The 17,234-nt window shown below is 42.1% G+C and overlaps 1 protein-coding gene across 2 annotated transcripts in view; it reads right to left on the bottom strand.

Annotated features, from left to right (window-relative positions):
* Metap1d (methionyl aminopeptidase type 1D, mitochondrial) overlaps positions 1 to 17,234 on the bottom strand; it is a 70,838-nt gene that overhangs the window by 17,320 nt on the left and 36,284 nt on the right. For both annotated transcript variants that reach the window (XR_013108637.1, XM_034493667.2), the window contains exon 2: positions 2,739 to 2,896. Coding sequence is in view for 1 of the 2 variants with exons in the window: in XM_034493667.2 (XP_034349558.1) it covers positions 2,739 to 2,896 (158 nt within the window). In the remaining variant the exon portion in view is untranslated. The remainder of the gene's footprint in view (positions 1 to 2,738; positions 2,897 to 17,234) is intronic.

Raw genomic sequence — 17,234 nt, 5'->3', positions numbered from 1 at the left:
CACCGACCTCCAAAGCCAGAGCAACAGACCCTCCAGGCTACCCTGGGTTCCTTCCCCTGCCCTTTTGAACTTAACATGGCCTGGTAGTGTGGCTCTGGATGGTCTGTTAACCTCACCAGGCTTTGAGTCAGCCGGGTTCGACTGAAGCAGATTTCTGGTCAAAACAAACAGCAGTTTTCTGTTCTCTACTCTGCTCAAGCTCGTCAGGAGCATGGCCCAAGAATGAAAAAGCACCAAGTTCCCAATCTGCACAATGGCTACTTAAGAAGCACTCTCATCTCCCTCACACCATGATAAAATGTATGCAAAGGACAGCTCTCGACACCCTCTGCCAATAAGTCCACGTGGAAGGGTCTTAAGTCTATGGGGTTCTACCACACACATTCTTATTGTAGGTAATGTACCAACTGAGCACCGGAGGTCAAAACAAACCAGCTTGTCTTTCTTGATGTCTTCTCTGAGGGCAATAAAATCACTTAGAATGTTTCCATCTTTAATCAACAAGAAACAGAGTTCTCTCCTAACCCAGCACCACACATCCAACCCTGATCCCTCCTGTGGCTGGTTCTCCAGCACTGAACCCCACTTCTGTCTGCCCTAAGGTCTGCAGGGCCCTTCCTGGGTCATTTGTAGCAACACTGCTGACCATAACACAGTGGGGCTCCACAGAAGTTTGGGCCAGGAGCCATACTCGGGACTGTAGGGCCAAGGTTGGGGCTCTTGTCTTTGTGAAGAGTGCCAGGCCAGACCTTAAGATCTTTCCATATTCCAGTGATAAAAAGGGATTTTTCTCTATCCATTCATTTGGCTTTTTTGTTTTGTTTTGTTTGTTCGTTGAGACAGGATTTCTCTGTGTAGCCCTGGTAATCCTAGAACTTGCTCTGTAGACCAGGTTGGCTTCAAACTCAGAGATTTGCCAGCCTCTGCCTCTCAAGTGCTGGGACAATGCCTAGCTCGTTTGTTTTTGCGTCTAGGTCTCTCACTGAACCTGGAGCTCATGCGTAGCTCAAAACTCCAGGGATCCTCCTGTGTTCACCTCTCCATTCACCAGCACTAGAATTACAAGCACACACCACTACACCAGGGGTCTATGTGGGTGTTGGGGATCTGAGCTCAGGTTATTAACTCTGGTGTGGCAAACACTGAATAAGCCATCTCTCCAGCCTGAGAGAGGCTTTTCTTATTCTGGGAATAGAAAGGCCTGGCTTGCCACAGCTGAGCCCTGGAGGAGCACCACTGTATCGGGATATTTTAATATTACCTGCAACACACCCCTTCTCCTATAATCACCCACCAATTCCCACAGTGCACCAAGTCTCCTCCCAACAAGCTTATATTCTCATTTCTGCTCTGTGCTCTGCTTTGGTTACAACTACAGGCTGGGGAGGTGCTGGGTTGTTTCTGAAACTGGCCAAAATGCAAAACACAACACATTTCCTTTATCTACAGGTGCATGTGTGTGTATGCACGGATTAAATCAAATATGTATTTACGTGTGCAGAGCTGTGGAGACCACGAGACAATATCTGATGTCTTCCTTAACTGCTCTCCACATTTTTTTTTTCAAGACAGGGTTTCTCTGTGTAGCCCTGGCTGTCCTGGAACTCACTCTGTAGATCAGGCTGGCCTCGAACTCAGAAATCCGCCTATCTCTGCCTCCCAAGTGCTTGGATTAAATCCACCTTATTGTTTGAGGCAGGGTCTCTCACTGAATCTGGAGCTTACTGGATTGACCAGTCTGTCTGGCCAAGGATCCTTAGGGATCCACCTGTCTCTGCCTCCCCTCTCCAGCTCTGGGGTTACAGCATATGGTACAGTCCTGGGCATTGTTGTTGCTATTGTTGTTATGTTACATGCACCTGGGGGTGAATGCAGAACCTCATGTTTGCAGAACAAGCACTTTATTGACCAAGCCATCTCCCCAGGCCAAGTCCTAAAGATTTCTCTTTTTGGTTTTACAAAAAAAAAAAAAAAAAAAAAAAAAAAAAAAAAGTGGCAATTTTATGACTAACACTAAATGCTGGCTCTTCCTACAATGGCCAGTCCTAGAACTTTTGGCTTTTTTTGTCTCTTAACCCTTTTTACAAAAATGGACTACTCACCTTTGAAAGGAATACTCAGTGTGCTTCATTATAAAAGTACAAAAGAAAGAAAGCAGGTGATTTTTGTGTCAAGTCTATATTTCTTTTACTACTTTCCTTCTTCCTAAACGGTCCCTTCCTCCTCCTTTGCCCTGCATTTTCAAAGACAGAGAGATTGTACTTCCACAGTACTGAAACCTTTGGAGGGGATCAAGAATGTTCTAGCTTTTATTTAATTTATTCTAAAAGAAATTATTCAAAGAATATAAAAACATAGAAATGTAAGGGCTTGAAAATATTCAGTGTTAGTTTCCACAAATCTCTCTTAAATCAACCCAATTTTACAGTCATTTTCAAAACAAATGTCATGAACTATATACACATAGTTTTAATTTCATGCTAGAAGTCTAACATAAAAAATTTTATAATTAAAAGTTGAAGCTCTAAGTAAGCAGTTGTTTGCCCAGACCTTATTTTTGCTTAAATTGATATTGTCAAACTACAGTATGTTAAAATAAATGTCTCCTGTCACAATTTGAAATAAAAAAAAAAAAAAAAAACCCAAGTTTTAAATTCGTGGTTCAAAGGTGCTTGTGCAGTCCACCTATGCTCGCCCAGCAGAGCGGCAGCCTGCAGCAGCCTGTAGCAAGACAGTACCTTGGGGACGGGATGTGCGGGAGAGACTGCAGCCGGCAAAACCACACGGTGGGAGATATCCCTTTGTCTCCAGAAAAAGAAATGTCTTCTTTGTTGACTGCCTGACCGCTTGTGTAAGCAGATATGATTGAGTGGCGAAGACAGAATTCTCTGACAACCTGTGAGCAGAAATAGAGTTATTTCAGGTTAGGAAGAAAGAAAGGACGTTAACGGGATTGCCCTGGAAGGTGTCACTACCTATTAGATCCTTAGTCTTGTTCTTTATTGACTTAAAAAAGACAGCCCCCAAAAGAAACGGGGGCTGTAGTATTCTGGGCTCTGGAACAACAGTAGCACACCCATATTGACTAACTAGCACTGTTTACATAAATTTCTGACGGTGGAAAGCTTTACTCCAATAGGAAATAAACACACTGAAGGTCTGCCTCTCAGCGGGTGTGGAAAAGAACAATTTCTGCTGCGGGGCCTTGTGTGACGATGTCCAGATAACCCCAGAATTCAGGGCACTACTTTGGTGGCTCTATACTCTTTAAAACTATTTTCCCTTCAAAAGCCACAGACAAATTGCCAGATGCACTTTTGGCCTCCGTGGGATTGCGACTGTGTGTTAAGTTCTTGCGCGCAAAGGCGTAATACCAAAATTCATGGCGACGAATGCTCAAGTTGATCCAAATAGCAAAAATGTAAGTATAACCAAAGAAAATGAACATAGGGATTTAGAGGTCTTCATTAAAATATTAAAAGCACATCTTTTGACTCAGTAATTTATCTCTTCAAATGTCCCATGGATAATACAATTCGAAATGATAAATGTAAGGCACCATACTCTTACTTAGGTACTATTTGGACAAAAAAATCATGAAGCAGCCTGATTCCAAATGGGCTGTAAAATGGGCTGTATCAACAGGGGATGGGCTAAATAAACATAACATAGTCTATCTACCCAACAGAAGATTCTCGGGCCATCAAGAAGAACAAACAGAGCTAACTATGGCAGTACATACCCATAATCCTAGCACTTGAGAAGCAGAGGCAGGAGTGTCAGTTCAAGGTCATCCTCGGCTATATGTGAATTTAAGGTCATCCTGGGCTACATGGGACCCTGACTCAGAAGAGTAGAAAAAGGAGGAGGTGCTAAATGGGCTCGGTGCATTGATTGGCAGGGCCACAAGACAGTGTTGTTATGTTATGTTATGTTATGTTATGTTATGTTATGTTATGTTATGGGAAAGCACAAGCTGAACAAGGGCATTCACAGGAAGCGTGTCAAATGCAGGTGAGAGTGGACACGGTCGAAATGCACTGTGCACAGGTAAGAAATTCATAGAGAATAAATTACAAAATCATGTTCAACAAGGAAACCCATTAGTGCAAAAGAAGCTGCTGACATAGTTATTTACAGAAGCGTGTAGATGTCTATACACTTCCAAAATTAATATTCATCAATAGCGTGTCATAGGGCAAGAGGTGAGAAAACTAAAAGCCATCTACTTCTCTATAAATAAATAAATGGAGAAATATCCACTTTCATTACTATTACAATAAAAGTAATAGTTGAGAAAAATCTTTCACAGGCCACAACTGCATGAAGAGTTGACGAAGCTTAACATCTAAAAATGTTTTTGGTTTTGGGGTTTTTTTTTGTTTTTGTTTTTCATTTATAAGTGGTTGAAAAATCAGAAGAAATAGTATCTTACAAGATAAAATTGTGTGGAATTCAAGTTCCACACCTCCCCTCAGGTATTTACAACTGGTCATGACTGTTTCTAAGCTAAGGCAGAGCTGATTAGCCATGATAAAGACACATGGACAAAAACAAACAAACAAACAAACGGTTGTCATCTGATGTCTGAGGGGGGAGTGTCCTCTGGAAAAGAAGCCTGGAGCTTCTGGAGAGCTGTCTCAATCCTACTACTTGCCGGCTCTCTACGTGCCTCAGTGTGTGAGAATGAACTGGAAGTATGCCATGGGTAACAGATGTCTAATAGAAAACAGCTTCTTCATGGACACTGGAAAAGTAAAATGGGGGGCTGGAGAGACAGCTCAGTGGTTCAGAGCACTGGCTGCTCTTCCAAAGGTCCTGGGTTCAATTCCCAGCACACATAGCTGCTCACACCTGTCTGTAGCTACAGTTCCCCCCTCACACAGACTGACATGTGGGCAAAACGCCAATGCACATGAAATAAAGATAAATAAAAAACAAAGGTAAAGAAAAATGTAAAGTAAAATGTGACGTAAACTTTAAGCTCCTCTCAGAGCTTTAATACTAAACACCATGCCAGCTACCGAACAAGGCATTTTACATCTGCTGGTTCATTTGTCTTCACAAGAGCCCTGTGAGTTCAGAACATACTATATTCACTTTTAACTTTTTTTTTGGTTAACTTTTATGTATTTGGATGGTTTGCTTGCATCATCTGGTATAGTGCCTGCAGAAGCCAGAAGATTTTGAATCCTCTGAAACTGGAGTTCCAGATGGCTGTGAGCTGCTGTGTGCTAGGAATTGAACCCAGGTCCTCCAGAAGAGCAGCCAGTGCTCTTAACTGCTAAGCCACCTGTCCAGCCACTGTTACTATATTTTATAGGGGGAAATATCAAGTGTAAAGCAGGATATGCAGTAAGGACCAAAGCTGAGGTAAACTCCCCAATCACCTCTCTCTGAGTTATTTCAATAAAATTAGCTAATATATGGAAACATCCAGAAAAATGGAGAAGACATCACCAGATCACTATTCACTAATATTATTTTTTTCAGAATGTGTCAATGGGCTTACCAAACCCCCTTCCCTCAGCACACATGCTTCAGTGAGACAGTTGGGCATTCTACCATATGCAATGGAAAATCTGGAGACTGGAGTCAGTCTATGATTCTACTCCCTAGTTGTACCCTTACGAAGGCCAACATATAAAGTGCAGCACTCCCATCCTGAGGAGAGTGCATACTATGATTACAACTAATAACATCAATATCAAGAGAGATGCAGCGGCTCAGCCAGATGTGGTGGCGATTGCCTTTGATCCCAGCACTCAGGAGGCAGAGGCAGGTAGGCAGGAGAGTTTGAGGCCAGCCTTGTCTACAGAGTGAGCTTCAGGACTACATAAGGAAACCCTGTCTCAAAATAACTAGATATATAGATGGATGGATAGATAGATAGATAGATAGAAATAGAGAGACAGACAGACAGATAGACAGAGATGATAGATAAAAGAAGCACAGTGACTCAAATTTAATAACCACTTTTTGGTGAAGCTCACTGCCAGCGTTCAGTTTATCACAGCCCCTCTTACCAACGGTTAGGTAGGCAGCAGCTGTTCCTGCCACAGTTTAAAGATGAGGAGATCCGCCCGCACCTCTCATAATCAACAATCAGCCCCCTCCCCCAGCTCTCCATTCCAAGCCTGGGGCTGCAACCACCATACTACCCTCTTAACAGTGTGCCAGCAGCTCTCAGAGTCCACGAATGCCTGGCCCCAAACCACTTTTTCAGGTTTTGGATTTTGAATAGTGTTTTGTTTGCTTGTTTAATCTCGAAAAACATGTCCTGTGCTTAATTAACATTTAGAGTGAAGATATTTTTCATGGAAATTCTTAGAGGAATTCCCCTCTAATTGGGAGGCACATGATAATGAAAATTTCATACCTTTGAAGTAAGCCAGATCTGAGTTACCCAAACTTCTGAGCCCCACTTTCTAACCATTAAGGGGAATCGGCATGCTCCTGCTCCCATCAGGTAAGGTGTTAGGTAAGACAACAGATTTGGAAACTGTCTCTGAACAAGCTCTGCTCCATGAAACTCATCCTCCCTGTCCCCTCATTCTTTAACACATTCTCCTTGGGGACGTCCAGATCTAGTCTCTTGCTCAACACTCACTGTGTCTATGCCTGTACTCTGCATGCTACATCCTAAATCCAGGAAACACAATGGTCCACTCCAGTCCTGTGGGGGAGGCAGATGTTGAGCAGATCAACAACTGGCAGGAGGGATGGAAACCAGGCTGGAGGTACTGGGGGAGTGGCAGCTGCCTAGTAAGAACAGAAGCAGGGGACAGACCACAGAGTCTTCTGATGCCTGCACCTTACCGAACACTCCCCAGAAGAGATACGGCCTTAGCAATGGCCTTTACTCAGCAGCACCTGCTTAACTGTCATGCTACAGCCAGACAACAGGTGATACAGACTCAGATCAATTTTATCACACAGAAAATCCCCCCCGGCCCGTATGGCTGATTACACAAAAGAGGCCGCCTTTATCAGTATTATGAAGTTCAAGTACATAGGCATTACAGGGGGAATCTTTTCTATGCACTTAAACCTGAATTATGAAAGTATCGGGTCTCTACTGGGATGCCTGGGTAAGGCTTGTGAGGCATTCTCTTTCTGGTTGAACAGTGTGGTCAATGTATCTATCCTGCCAAATGACAGGCTCACTGTCAGAAATACGCAAGCACATCCCCCACTCCTGCCCCCAGCAACTGGACAGGCGAGCATTAAACAATGGAAACCCAGCCTAGACACAGTCAATCCGCTGACAACAATTTTAAGTAACTCTACTTTCACCTTTATATTTGAAGTAAAAATATTTTCTTTCGCATTAATAAAAGTAGCCTATACACACTATCACAAAGTAATGTGATATTCAAATACTATTATATATTTATTTATCCCATTCACTACTGACCAGGAAAAAACATAGTGTTTTCATAGATGAAATGGACAGATGAGTTTAAGTCCTGGTACCTCAGAAGATAACGATGTCACCCTGTACAAGGTAGCTAGGGAAGGTATCATGAGCTATGTTTATTATAGTATATTATTTGTGTGTGTGTTGTTTTTGTTTTCCAGACAGGGTTTCTCTGTGTAGCCCTAGCTATCCTGGAACTCGCTCTGTAGACCAGGTTAGCTTCAAACTCACAGAGATCTACCTGTGCTGGGATTAAAGGCATGTACCACCATGCCTGGCCTGATGGACTGGATTATGGCAGAGCTGGGAGATGGCTCTTTGGGATGTAATAATACAGATAATACAGAATGCCTGTATTAACAGGCAAGAAGCAGTGGTCTATAAATCTGAGTGCAGCCAAGACGCCGATAGAATTTCTGTGACACTGAAAATAATTTTGTTTTGTTTTGTTTTTCGAGACAGGGTTTCTCTGTGTAGCCCTGGCTGTCCTGGAACTCACCCTGTAGACCAGGCTGGCCTCAAACTCAGAAATCCGCCTGCCTCTCTGCCTCTCTGCCTCTCTGCCCCTCTGCCCCTCTGCCCCTCTGCCCCTCTGCCCCTCTGCCCCTCTGCCTCTCTGCCTCTGCCTCCCGAGTGCTGGGATGAAAGGCGTGCGCCACCACTGCCTGGCTGAAAGTAATTTTTATTATCATCCTCAATAACAGTGAATACTCTACTGTCTGTAACAACGGGTGGATTTACTGCCTGTGCAGGAAATCCTACAGCTTTTCTACTGGGTGATCAGCAGTAACAACACCCTGATCAAATTAGCAAAAAGCACTCCTTGCCACTCTGGGCTCCCTGATCTGAGGTTTTTGATAGCTCCCACTGGTGCATCCTAAATGTCACCTAGGTCCACTTGCCCCTGTGGTAATCAGAGTAGCACACTGTGCCGGGCTCACTGTCCCCTGGATTCCGCTGCACATGCTTCGTATTTTAAATTCATATGTGGGATATAAATCTAGATTATGTGTTTAAGTATTTTCATATTTGATGGTAACATCAATTTCTAAACTTTGCCTTTTATAGATAATACATTTTAATTCCTTGTATAGATTCAGTCTGGAAGGTAGTGCTATGGAACTCTGTGTGCTGGGGGGAGGGCTGTGTCTTCCATACCTAATGTCTCTGCACACAGTCTGCCCTGTATTTACTGGCCTTTTACCCAGGGTCCGTTTTAATTGTTATCCGCTAGTGCATCCTATACCACATAATGAACCGCTTCCATTTCACCCACTGTGCCCTTGGGGCTTTATGTGTATCTTTACTAATGACCCTTTATTAAGCCAATTTTACCGTTGAAAATGTGAGTTTTTCTTTTGGTCAACAAGTATTTTTAAGAGCGAAGTCTGAGTGAACTTTCAAAGGGGCCTGGAAAGTGCTTCTTATTGTAAGCACTTGTAAAACTGAACAAAGTACGCTTGTACTCTAGCGTGGCCACCAACACCTACGTTTCTCATTGTATACTTCCAGGACAGACTTTCACCCAGCAGCAGGCCATCAGTCCTCATTTAAGCTTCCTTCAAAAGGATCAAACATCTGGGTAGAAAACAACACAATAAAGTCAGCTGGTATGACTTTACATTAGCTAACAATGTCAACCAGCAATAATACGGAATCGAAAAGACACCCTGTAAAATATCTCGCTGAACATATTTCTTCATAATGATCAGCAAATGCCAAAGTCTAGTAACAAAACTATTATTTATAGCATATTAACATCTAATTGATTTTACAAATGGAGGTAATTATTTTGGATGAAGGGAGGACTGTCTGCCACGTTTAAATGATTTATGATTACCAAGACAGAAAACAACAATGTTTTACTAATTTGCTTTCAACTGTGGCTCTTCCACTCATTGATAATTTTAATTTTAACCAAATGATTTGTTTAAATAATACATTAACTTCAAGTTTTAAAAAAAGGCAACTTACTTTGTGTCCACAATCTGACAGGGTTTGGTGTTTAACGTTCAAAAATGTCGCTTCCTCCAGTGGGCTTAGAAAGGACCCTACTCTAGGAACATGTATTGACGTGTGGACTTAGAACCACAGAAAGATCACACTTTCATGAACTCCAACCAATTACCTCAAGCAGGAGCCGCAGCTCCCACAGAGCATCACATGTGTGAAGTCCAAGGGAACACTCCAGAGGCCTCTGCTTGAAAGGTTTCATAATGTGTACAAATGTTGCAAAAGAAAAATTAAACCGCATGAGTCACTCACTACAATGCTTTTGCAATCCAGGACTAGGATGTGCATATTTGAAAAGGAAGGGAGGAAAAACGGTGGGTTCCTTCCCATTTTGAGGCAACTATAAAACAGAGGAGAAGCTCATATTTCACAAGAAATAACCTGTGCGTTTGTTGAAGGAAAACCACATACACACATTGAGGGATTGCCCCAGGCTGATGCAGATACTGATTGGGCAAAGCTGAAGGACAAGGGCTCTTGAAACTAAACAAAAGCAAATTCATCCTGTTGACAGATGTTGCTTACATCAAAGTACCGGGGAACTCTCCCGACTCCCAATTTTTAAAAACAATTAGTACCCTTCTACAATCCACACATTGAAGACAAAGTTAATTTTTTTAATCAGTCATAATAAAACATTATTAAATCTGTTCTCAGAGAGTTTCAGTTCAGTTAGGAACTGTTTTAGTGTGTTTTTAGCTCTGGGCTTTGCCAAACAGTGGTTTATTCATTCCCACGGACATGTCTGGGAAGGCAAGCTGGGCATGCCATCAGCCCCTTCCTTCCAGGGGTTAACTGCTCTGGCTGCCAAATAAAATACAGAGCAAGCCATGTAATTATGGAGACAGTCAAAGGGCAGGCTCTATTTTGAAATCTATTTGCACAGACAAGGTCTTCCAATTGAACTTACAGGAAACAAGCTGGTAAAGACCCCCCTCTCCCCCAGATGCCGTCCACACTTTTTCTCCATCTCAGGAAGTCATGGATATGGACACCATCCACCACCACTTCCTGGATCTCAAGCTAGGATGCCCTTGTGGAGAGGAGAGCCGTTCTGTTTCACAAACCTAGAAAGATCGGGGGGGGGGGGGCGCTAATTAACAGCATTTGGAAACAGCCTCCAAATGGTAAAGCTACAGTGTCTTTAAACATTTCTAAAGAGGACACGAGCCCAGTTGGTATGCAGGTGTCGGGAAACTGCTCATTTTTCTCAATGTCCAAAAGAAAGCTGAGTGTAACAGAGACTGCTACAAGTACTTGTCAGAAATAAAGATTCTACCGACATCCCAATAGGACCATTCTTGCAGTTATTTATAGCTAAAACCATGACTACAGTCATGAAGATCCCACAGGATGGAAAGGAAATATGTCAAATACCGAGTGACAGAATTGGGAAGACGCACTTTTATCAAGTGGTAAAAGCGTCCATCCTGGTTGCTTATACTCTAAGGTGACCAGGTCTGTGAGGACACGCTGTCTGAATACGAAATAGGGTTGGCTGCTATTACTGATAAAATAAGTGGCCTGATGAAGGTGAGACAGGCGATAGTCTGTGGATGTCAGAGCCATCACTCAGGCCTGGGAGCCTTGGTTCTGGAGAAGACAAACTGAAAAGTCAGTCACATGTAGAACATTTCTGAGGAAAGGCTGGCTGGTGGCCTGAGGCACCCAAGTTCATAATGATGGTCAAGAATGGTTCCCAGGTCGAAGCAACAGGACTCTGCAAGGTTCCCTCAGGAAGTTAGCTCTATGCGACACCCTGTCTCCTTTTAAAAACTGTATCAGCAGCAACTGGCATAGCATAACACCACTGACCAGTTCAGAAACAGCTCAGGAAAAGGCTTCAATTTGCTTCCTTAGAAAAATCAAATTTGAGGATGGAGAGATGGCTCAATGGTTAAGAGCACTGGCAGCTCTTCCTGAGGACCTGGGTTCAATTCCCAGCAACCACGTGGTGATTCACAGCTCTCTGTTGCTCCAGTCTCAGGCTATCTGACACCCTCTTCTGTCTTCTCTGTGCATCAGGTACTTACATGGTACACAGACAGACAAGCAAACAAAATACCATAAGCATAAAAAAATCAATTTGATAATGGGATTATTCACTAGTAGCTACCACCAGGACCTAAGGATCTATACTTCAACAACAAGCACCTTCTTACTCTGGGGAAACAGACACACCCTCCACCTATACTACAAATACAGATCAATAAACACTTGCACCTACTAATGGAGACTCATGTTGGTGGGCCTCTGTGTGTGTGTGTGTGTGTGTGTGTGTGTGTGTGTGTGTGTGTCTTTTAGGCTAGCTTAACCACAGCTGAGGGAAGGATGCCAAAGATTTTGGCAAAAACTAGATATATATCATTTGGCAGATCAGGGGAAGTTACTTAGAAATGATCCATTTCTACAGAAAAATATGACTACTGCATGCAATGAAAAGATAAAAAATATTTACTTCAAGTTGAAATCTCAGTTCATCTTACATAGACTCCAGATCAGAAAATACCGAGCCACAAGGAAATAAGTGTATGCTGAGCAAAGCCGTTGTCTCTCAGCTGAAGTTTAGAGAAAAGAAGCTTTTTCGCAGTTCAACAATACATATACTCAGGCCACTTCTTGGACAAAGAAATACTGTACCCTTCTAGGGAGGAATAAAGGGGCTGTTTATTAGAGCCTTGTTAAAATGTAATAATTCATTCCAGTTCAGCCCTGTGAAAAATGTCATCAAAATATCATTTTCTTGCCAGATTTTCTGGATGCCGTAGTATCATTTAAATACAGCTTAAAAAAAAAAAAAAAAAAAAAAAAAGAGCTCTGATCAGAGTGGAAAAGGGAACCAAAGCAAGTGCGCTGTCCAGGCAGCAGCGGGAGAATTTCACCCAGGCCTGGGACTCAGGGAGCACACACTCCCGAGCCAGCGAGAACATCTGGCAGCTTTCAACTCCGCAGTCCAAAGAACATTCCTGTTACCTCACACACCTCGGCTCAAGAAGAGGGTGATAGAACAATTTTATACTAAAGCACACAAATAGGAACCAGAAAGGGCAATTTCACAGAAATCACACGTGGAATTCAATTTTAGAGAATGGCCATACAAAAACATCATGTGGGTTTTTTTTTTGTTTGTTTGTTTTTTTAAAAATGAGATAGTAAGAAAGTCCTTTAATTTTTTTTTTTAAAAAGACTATTCATAAATACAGCTGTCATGTAAAATACTACTTAAAGTGCTAGTCATTTTGGGTTGAAATACCTAATAACAGGAGATGTGGAGACTTCCAGCAAAGGTACAGCTTTGGTAAGAATATTTTTAAATTGTATTAAAGCGTTTGATAAAACATAATTTTATAGCAATGTCAACTGTATTCTCTTTTTGGATTCCCTCCTTTCTTCCTTCTTTTTTTTTTTTTTTTTTTTTTTTTTTTTTGGTTTTTCGAGACAGGGTTTCTCTGTGTAGCCTTGACTGTCCTGGAACTCATTCTGTAGACCAGGCTGGCCTCGAACTCAGAAATCCACCTGCCTTTGCAACTCCCAAGTGCTAGGATTAAAGGTGTGCGCCACCACTACCCGGCTCTTCCTTCCTTCTTGATACACTTTGTAAAGTTATTGTTGCACAAGCAAATAACTGTTCTAAAACAACTCGGACCTATAGCAATATCAACACACACACAAATCCTCCCCCCACCCCCCCAGAGTCCCCATCTGAATTCATGCTTAATGCCATCTTCACTATACAATGCCAAATGAAAGAAAACATTGGAATGGAAATCCTTGACAGTCTTGGGACTTGTCTTTGCCGCATTCCATGGCAGTAAGGGTGGTGGGAAGGGGTGTCAATAATCACAACCCAAAATGGAAAAGCCAAAGCCTGAAGAAAACATATCCAAGACTTCCATGGCTGAGACTACAGACTCAAGACAACGGAAGTCAAGATTACGCATCAAGGAGCTAACTTCAAAAATAAACAAAAACAAACAAACAAAAACCAAAGGGAAATTACATAAAAGCCTTCTTCAGTGCAAGGAACAACATGCATTTTTTTTTCTCAAGATGGCTTTGAATTTGGTATAGCTACATTGCCACAGGTAATTTTTATCTTCCACTCAACTGGGTAGACTCAGTTGACCATATGAATAGAGACACATTTGACAGTTTTATGCACTAATATTAAAAGATTATTGTAGTCTGCTTCCAACCTAGTATTGATGCTGCTGCCGACACTGCCTCCTCTTCCTCCTCTCCTTCCTCTTTCTCCCTCCTCTTCTTCTTTCTTCCTCTTTTTTCTTTTAAAAGATGTTTTAAAACAATGTCGATTTTGTTTTAAAATCTAAAAATTAAAACCAATAAAATGTGTATTCCTTATTTGTATGTGACTGGGTGCTTCTCACATCTGAAAACAGCACTTGAGAACCTCTGATAGAAAGATTGGAGATATTGCTTTCATTTAGTGGAATGATAAATTCATCATGTCTTTTTTTTTTAGATTAATGTTTTTAATATCCCCATAGAACTGAAATATCTGATGTGTAAAATATCTGAAAAATATTTACTGTCTAATATTATATGTATTGAACACTTTTTGAGGTTTAATTCCCACTAGAATGTCATAAAAGGAAAACCATCTCCCAGCATAACAGCCAATTTGTGGCTCAAAAGAGGGAAATAATGTAGAAATTAAAATGTGTTATGTTTTACTGTAAATGTATCTTGGGATGGTCTTCTCAAAGAAGTGTCTTTCTAATTTTATATGAGTTCTCTTTTGCTTTTTTCTTAAAGATTTATTTACTTATTTTATGTATATGAGTACACTGTAGCAGTTGGATCCCATTACAGATGGTTGTGAACCACCATGTGGTTACTGGGAATTGAACTCAGAACTTCTGGAAGAACAGTCAGTGCTCTTAACCTTTGAGCCATCTCTCCAGCCCTCTTTCTCTTTTTTAACCTCACAATTTTCTGTGTCACCCTTGTACAAAGGTCATACTAACCTCTGTTTGACCAGATTTTACTGTTTGCAGCTGAAGTGAGCACTACGCTTGGATTCTTGTTGAAACTGACTCCTTTCCCAAGTACTCCTCGGTTTACTTGGACAGGCTAAATTCCTTAACCCCTTATTTCCTTGTTTAATCGGAATGGATCTTCCTCAGCAGGTTGCTATGGTAACTGTGTGATGACAGATAGAAAGAAGCAAAGGATAAACCCTCAGTTTGAAAAATATGCTTTGGGATGAGCAAGTGATTTACAAAGAATTTGGAGATCCTAGGTGAGGCCCCAGAGCTGCTGCTTAAAACAAGAACCTAAAGCACCCTGCCCCACACCCCCAACATCACCGTGGGGCCACCTTGACTACCCAACCTGACTACAGATGTACCAAGACCTTAGGCAGCATAAAGACTTGAACTCATGAGGAAGACTCATGCAGTTTAGTGTTGATGCTTTTCTGTCGAATCCTTGCTGATTTGGTGGTTAATGGCAGGGTCTGTGGAAGATCTTTTCTTCCATGTGTAGGTGGAAAAGGCCCTCCCTCTTTTCAAGCCTCAGTACCTTCCAAACATAGTATATAGAAACACTCTACACAGGGTGAGAGGAGAGATTTCCTGCCATGGGAACCTCCTGCCTGCAGAGAACATTTCCCTGGAAAGCTCACCATCACAGTTTTAACACATAAGATGCTGTTTCCAATTTTTATTTGTTTAATTAATTATTTTCTTTCTTATGCTGAGGATTGAGCCTAGAGCTTTGTGCGTTGCTGGTTAGTACTGCACCTGAGCACACCCCAGTCTACAACACTTACGTTGCTGGTTAGTACTGCACCTGAGCACACCCCAGTCTACAACACTTACGTTGCTGGTTAGTACTGCACCTGAGCACACCCCAGTCTACAACACTTACGTTGCTGGTTAGTACTGCACCTGAGCACACCCCAGTCTACAACACTTACGTTGCTGGTTAGTACTGCACCTGAGCACACCCCAGTCTACAACACTTACGTTGCTGGTTAGTACTGCACCTGAGCACACCCCAGTCTACAACACTTACGTTGCTGGTTAGTACTGCACCTGAGCACACCCCAGTCTACAACACTTACGTTGCTGGTTAGTACTGCACCTGAGCACACCCCAGTCTACAACACTTACGTTGCTGGTTAGTACTGCACCTGAGCACACCCCAGTCTACAACACTTACGTTGCTGGTTAGTACTGCACCTGAGCACACCCCAGTCTACAACACTTACGTTGCTGGTTAGTACTGCACCTGAGCACACCCCAGTCTACAACACTTACGTTGCTGGTTAGTACTCCACCTGAGCACACCCCAGTCTACAACACTGTTATTCTTAGCCAGTTACTAAGCTGTATCCAGTCAAGGCAGTGCTTAGCCATTAGCTCTTATGTTGTCCTTGGTAACCTAATTGTAAGAACTTAAACATATTTGTCTTGGTGTACAATCTGCTTGACAAAGATGCCTAGATCTCTCCAACGCCTATTGTTTAAACCGTACCAAGAAGTCTTCTTTGCATAAAAATTCCTGTTTATTAAACAGTGATACAGGAAGAACTTATTTACATTTCAAGGACTAGAAACATACATCATTTATGACAAAAAAGGCAAGCACTCCATAAGAAATGCTCAATCACTGTCAATCATGAACACTAAAATATACATAAACCAAAGCACGCTGTGTGAACTATATTAAATTCAGCTAAACACAGAATTACCAACAGAACAAACAAAACAACAAATAATTATCAGTGACTCACAGACCTATTTACACAACACACAAAATAACTTGGAGAAGTGTAACCATGGAAACCTGATAGCCTAAATTTGGCGCCTTTAAATTCTGCATTTACTTAAAACACCACGCAAAGGATGTCCTCACAAACTGTAAATGTTTCAAGGGCTGTCAAAGCTGATCTTTGTTATCAGATCATTCATCAAAATAATTTCCACAGTAAATTAGTTGTCTTGAAAATTACTCAAACACCAGTTTAATAAAACTATGATAAAAATGTCAGCCATTTTTTCCAGAAATTTCAGAAGTGTCATTTCCATAATCACTGATTAGCAACTGAAAACTCTCAACTATTTGCAACAAATCCCATAATAGTTGAGTGATATTAAAACACACTTCGACCCGTAGCCTGAGCTCACACTTGTCACATGTCACCACCTCCCCCCTTGCCCCTGTGAGACCTAGAGAAGGAACCTTGGTTGGGTCAGCCAGTGCAGTTCACTATGACCGTTTGAGTGACAGCGTTTGGTGCGAAGGCCACTCCCAATGCTTTACGTTTTCATGATGTAATGTCTAAAGCATCACTGAGGATGCGAGGCTCAGTGTGTATGCCATTATGTAGATGAGCAATGGGTGTGGTTTGACACGACAGAAGTGGGTCAACAGTATTATCCTCATCACATTAATCATCCAGACAGCCAGAGGGCGGTGGGGGGAGCCTTGAAAACTAAAACTAGAGGATCTATTCACACAAGTGACACTGGCTATCAGCGGGTTATCTCAGATGTGGTTAAGGAGGAGGAAGAGGTACAGACTTTGAACACATGTTTCATTATTTATTCAGAAACCCTAGCTCTATTTCCAGAATCCGAGTGAACACCCACAGAGACAGATTGCTGAGACACTGTGTTGTAATTTTAGAAAAAAGAGGCATTTGATGAAAATCTGTGTAGAGGAGAGACCTTTTACATTCAAGAAGAATTCAAAAAGAACATGTACATTTTGAGGAGCCGGGTTCCAAGTGAGACTGAGTCCCGGGGGTGGGGAGAGGCTCCTGGAACCTACA

Source organism: Arvicanthis niloticus, chromosome 2 (genome assembly GCF_011762505.2).
Source record: "Arvicanthis niloticus isolate mArvNil1 chromosome 2, mArvNil1.pat.X, whole genome shotgun sequence".
NCBI classification, from domain to species: domain Eukaryota; kingdom Metazoa; phylum Chordata; class Mammalia; order Rodentia; family Muridae; genus Arvicanthis; species Arvicanthis niloticus.
Note: the sequence above shows the minus strand (reverse complement) of the source record. Positions and strands in the feature narration are given on the sequence as shown.